Below are 5,209 nucleotides of genomic sequence, written 5' to 3' on the forward strand. Positions count from 1 at the left end.
AGAGGAAGAAGAAGAAAAAGGTAAAGATAAAAATTATGAACAACAAATACGTATCTATCAACAAGTGAATCTAAAAATCAAGTGAATAAATAATCTGATGAACAGAATAAACTGATGAATATAATAGAATCAGGGGCATAGAAAGGGAGTGGACTGACAATTCTCAGGGGGAAAGAGTGTGGGGGGTGTGGGAAGAGACTGGACAAAAATCGTACACCTATGGATGAGGACAATGGTGGGGGTAAGGGTAGAGGGTGGGGTGGGAACCGGGTGGAGGGGAGCTATGGGGGGGAAAAAGAGGAACAACTGTAATAATCTGAACAATAAAGATTTTTTTTTTAATCACTCCTGATTCTATTTTTAGGCATACATGCTAGTATGTACTTAGGTGTTTTCTTAAACACATATGACTATGATTTTTTTTTTCCAGAGAGGAAGTGAGAGGGAACGACAGATAGAAACATCAATGATGAGAGAGAATCATTGATCAGCTGCCTCCTACACGATGGGGGATTGAGCCGCAGCCTGGGCATGTGCCCTGAACGGGAATCAACTGTAACCTCCTCGCTCAACCACTGAGCCACTGAACCCGGGCCTGACTATGATTTTAAAATTCATCTCCCAGTCCAACATCAGTTTACAATGTACTTATATCTAGGATGTTGGCGTTTGGTGTTCTCAACGTCCAGAGGCTAAATGATCAGTCTCCTTTTTGAACAAAATAATTACCACTCACAAATCATAAACAGCAAGTCAGACAGGATCACAGAACTGAGCAGAACAAGTGAGTCAGTATCCCCGAGGTCGGCAAGAGAAAGCAACGAAGCCTAGTTCTAAAAAGGAAACAAACGTATGCCCTCACCCTCATTTCTATCCTTATAAAGGATAAAACTGTAAAAACGGGTCACAAGCTGCAGGAGCTTATAGAAAATGGAAACCATTTTGCCTTGAAACCGCCAGAATCATCACTTTCCAATTAGCACAATAAAGTGAGCACCACCATCCCCCCCTCAAAAAAAAGAGGAGTATGCATGAAGCTGTTGGACTTCACAAAAATGACCCATTCATAGAAAAGAGGCAACCTAGCACATATTTTGCCTTTTTCTGCTTCTAATAAGTTAATTCTAAGTAATATCATGTGTCTGTTCTGCTTGGGGAGAACCAGATTAGACAGCCTGAAGGAACCTGCCCCTCAGACCCCAATATCTCCGCCTTCTTCCTGCCTCCAAAGCCTGGAGGCCCCTCCAATGGGCCTGGTGCCTGTAACACTTCATCATCTATAACAGGTCCCAGAAAACTTGGATGCCAAAGCTGGATTATATCAAGAGACTGCTGCTTGAATGTCACACATCAAAAAACGCAGTTCTAGAGTGTGGAATCTCGGAGGGAGAGGAAGCAGGGAGGTAATCAACCAAAGACCTTGTAGGCATATGTGCATAACCCATGGACACAGACAACAGGGTGGTGAAGGCCTGGTGCGGGGGACGGAGGCAGGCTGGAGGGGGTCAATGTGGGGGAGAAAGAGGGCATGTGTAATACTTTCAACAATAAAGATTTTTTTTTAAAAATGCAGTTCTGATCATTTCCCTCAGACTTCATAGCACAGCTTATGAGTGATCAAACCATTAAAGACTTTTCCACATGTATACTTACAAATACCTTCCCCAGGATGAAGCTGACTCCAAGCCAAACAGTTGGTCAAATTTATAGGCACTGAAATAAGTTCCATCCATAGCCCTCCACAAAAATCTGTGACGCATTTGATTCTCTGAAAGGCAATTACGTGGCGACGACCGAGGAAAAGATGGAAAGAGACATGCAAACCAGATCATTTGATTCTCTGAAAGGCAATTACGTGGCGACCGAGGAAAAGATGGAAAGAGACATGCAAACCAGACCAACTGGGCCGGGTCTCCGCCCAGCAGAACTGCGAGGCGACTAATTGGTATGACCACTGCTTCCAGGCTTCTCGCACCGGAAGAAGCCCACTGCTGATTTCCCCCTCTGGAGCCATTACCTTTGTTGGTTGCTGCCTCCATGGCCACAGGTAACTGCATCAGGTAATCCACCCTCTCCGTGTAGCGGACTTTTCGGGTCTGACAGCACTGAATGCGTTCTTCCACCAAAAACCGGAAAACATCACTTGGATTTTCTGAGCCAATGCGGTTCCTCTGAAGGTTAGATTACGTCAGGTTAGTGGATTTGTGAATATTAAGCCACAAATAAAAATTAGCATAAAATCAAATATAGCTCTGATGTAAACATCAAACGATGTTACGACACAGTCCCTCTGGGACGTGCCATTTCACCAGAGTGCCTTAAAAGCAAAACACTGGTGTTTATCATAAGTCCCCAAATGGGGGGCTGGCTTAATAAAGTATGACTCCTCCTGTGAATTAATATTAAGCAGCAATTAAAAGTCACGGGAGAGGGATGACCTGGATGGAGTTAGAAGAAAGGGCCTGAGGGAGCCAAACTAAAGAGAAAGGGGCAAAGCTAAAGGACCGCCCTGGGAAAACCAAGGCCATGTATATCATTATAACATGCATTCCTGTAAATTACATACAAATAAAAAAGAAATCACGCTAAATTCAAATACGAATGAGATGGCAAAGCGTTCACAGCAGGTTAAGTGGAAACCGTTGCTTAGCAACAGCACGATTCTAAATACACCTGGAAAATGCCTGTGGGTCAGACACTCAAATGTTAACACTGGCTCTTGGTAGGGCTGGTATTACAGGTGATTTTTTATTTTGATTTTCTCCTTTGTGCCTTTCTGTATTTTCCATAAAGAACATATTTGTAATGGGGGGGGGGGACCTTTAATCATGAATTCTTAGCGGCTTTTGAAAATCGCAGCATTTAACGTGACTCAACTCTGCTGTGAGCAAAGTTTGGCCATCTCTGAGTGGTGGCAGGAGGACAGCAACTACCACACAGGATTCTCAAGAAGCTTCGTCACCAAGGAAGGAGAAAGAATGATGAGTGAAATAACTGATAAGCACTCCTACAACACGTACAAATTCAAAGGAGAACAGGAGATCCACCAGCGCCTAGGAAACAGGACAGGAGGAGCTCTCCATCCAGTGGCTGGTGGAGCCTGGGCAGTGAGAGATTTAGGGAGGGGAGCGGGCACACGTCTTACCGCCCAGCTGAGCATTCTGAAGGTGGCTTACTCACCTCTACCAGATTCACCAGGTGCAGGAAGAACTCCTGGGCATCCTGCTGTCTGTTGGAGGAGAATTCTGGATGACTCTTGCTTACAAAGGCCTTAAACATGCGTGGAGAGATCCCATTCTGCTGAGGCTACAATACATAAATAAAAGCAGCTCACAAGCCTTGTATACACAGTAACAGCACTAAGGGCTGGCAGAGTGGGCATTAGCATAAACCCTCATTTGCAGGCGAGAAAGCGGAAGCCCACAGAAGCTCAATGAGCAGGCCCCGTGCACGGGATGTGTGGTACCTACCAGGCCCTGCGCTCCGGACCTGATATGAGAACAGACAGGATGGGACCCTTCCTGAGTGCAAACTGAAGCCATGATGAATATCCCACTTTCTACTAGTAAAAGAGGAGGCACTGGGCCCATCCTCACAGGACTGGTGGCCAAACTGTCGTTCCACCCACTGCAGAGCAGGCTAGGGATGCGTTAGGGAGGAAAGCACTGCGGCATCTTCTTCGCTGCCCATGAAGGGATATGAGAGAACCCCTGGCAGAAACTGGGGCGCCTGCCAGGAAAGGAAATGGCACTGCGCCCCCTGCAGGGCTGCCCAGGGCTGTTTCTGGAGTGGAGCGCAGGGAGTTGCCAGGAGCGTGCCCCTCACCTGGGGAAGCAGAGGGGCCTGGCTGCAGCTGCCAGGATGGCAGAGTGGGAGAGGGAGGGGCGGGACAACTTGGCAGGACAAGGATGTGTGAACTTCCCCAGGGGCTGAAAGGACAGCACAGAAGGCAGCCAGGCTCCTCCAGAAAGGACGCTGAGTAGGATGATGGGAGGCCAGCTGGCCAAGGAGCCGCGGGGCAGGAGGCGGTGGGGGTTACAGGGAAGGCTGGACAGGGCATCAGGAAAGGTCCTCATGGAGGCCCCTGAGGGGACAGGTGGAGGCATCTCTAAAGAACCACTAATGTGCCCCACACAAAGGGCGGCCATGACAGGAGTCACAGGGAGCCAGAGGGAGCCAAGAGCACAGCTCAGCCAGAGGCCCTGCCTTTCCGCTCATCTCCCCAGCCCTTGATCCTGGCTCTGAGGGGCCAGAGGAGGAGGCAAGAAGCACAGAGGGGGAGCAAGGACAAAAATGCCAGAGGGTCACATGAGCTCGCTCATATGTGGGATATAACGAACAACATAAACTGATGAACAAAAATAAATCTGGAGACTAAGAAACATTGATCAGATTGTCCAAGCTCGGAGAGAAGTGGTGGGGGGGAAGGGATCACCCAAAGGACTTGTATGCATGCATATTAGCATAACCCATGAAGACATATGTAATACCTTAAACAATTTTTTAAAATGCCAGAGGGTGCCAATGCTGACCCTGCTGCATGCTGGTTTCTGAGACTCCTGAGCATGGTGGGGGGAGAAGCTTTAAACTGATTTTGATGCGAACTGGACTGTGTAATGCTGGTGATGTGCAGGAAATCCAGGCGATCTGCCTGAGCTGCTCTGAAGAGGCAAAGTGGGGAGAGTCCACTTCGCCTTGAGGATGGAGGTGGGCTCATGAAAACGCCATTTCCTGAGTCCCCTCCAAGTTCAGCCCATCTAATAATGGGGCTACATGTCACCTCATTCAGTACAATAACCCTACCAAGGAGGTACAACTGTTATCCCATTTTATAGCTAGGGAAACTGAGACTGGCAGAGACGTGCCAGGGAGGCCTTTCCATGCAAGTGGTCTTACAACCAGACTATTAACCAGCTAACAAAGGGCAGAACCAGGATGAACTCCCAGTTCTGGTGCAGGTCCAGGCTCTCTGTAGCAAACATGGAGTGGTAGCTGTAGCACATAGTAGGTCTCAGGGACACAAACTTCACCTTGCCCATCAAACTAAAGAATAAAGAAGTAATGCATGAGCCCTAGCCGGTTTTGCTCAGTGGATAGAGCGTCGGCCTGCGGACTAAATGGTCCCGGGTTCGATTCTGGTCAAGGGCACATGCCTGGGTAGCGGGCTGGATCCCCAGCAGGGGGCGTGCAGGAGGCAGCCAATCAATGA

The 5,209-nt window shown here is 48.1% G+C and overlaps 1 protein-coding gene across 1 annotated transcript in view; it reads right to left on the minus strand.

Moving 5' to 3' along the window:
• The window catches only part of USP13 (ubiquitin specific peptidase 13 (isopeptidase T-3)), an 86,801-nt gene that overhangs the window by 42,252 nt on the left and 39,340 nt on the right, over window positions 1–5,209 (minus strand). Inside the window, exons 10-11 of the mRNA XM_014530621.1 lie at window positions 3,181–3,306; window positions 2,018–2,171 (exon numbers count right to left, since the gene is read on the minus strand). Coding sequence (XP_014386107.1) covers window positions 2,018–2,171; window positions 3,181–3,306 — 280 coding nt within the window. The remainder of the gene's footprint in view (window positions 1–2,017; window positions 2,172–3,180; window positions 3,307–5,209) is intronic.

Source organism: Myotis brandtii, unplaced genomic scaffold (genome assembly GCF_000412655.1).
Source record: "Myotis brandtii unplaced genomic scaffold, ASM41265v1 scaffold751, whole genome shotgun sequence".
Classification (NCBI taxonomy): Eukaryota; Metazoa; Chordata; class Mammalia; order Chiroptera; family Vespertilionidae; genus Myotis; species Myotis brandtii.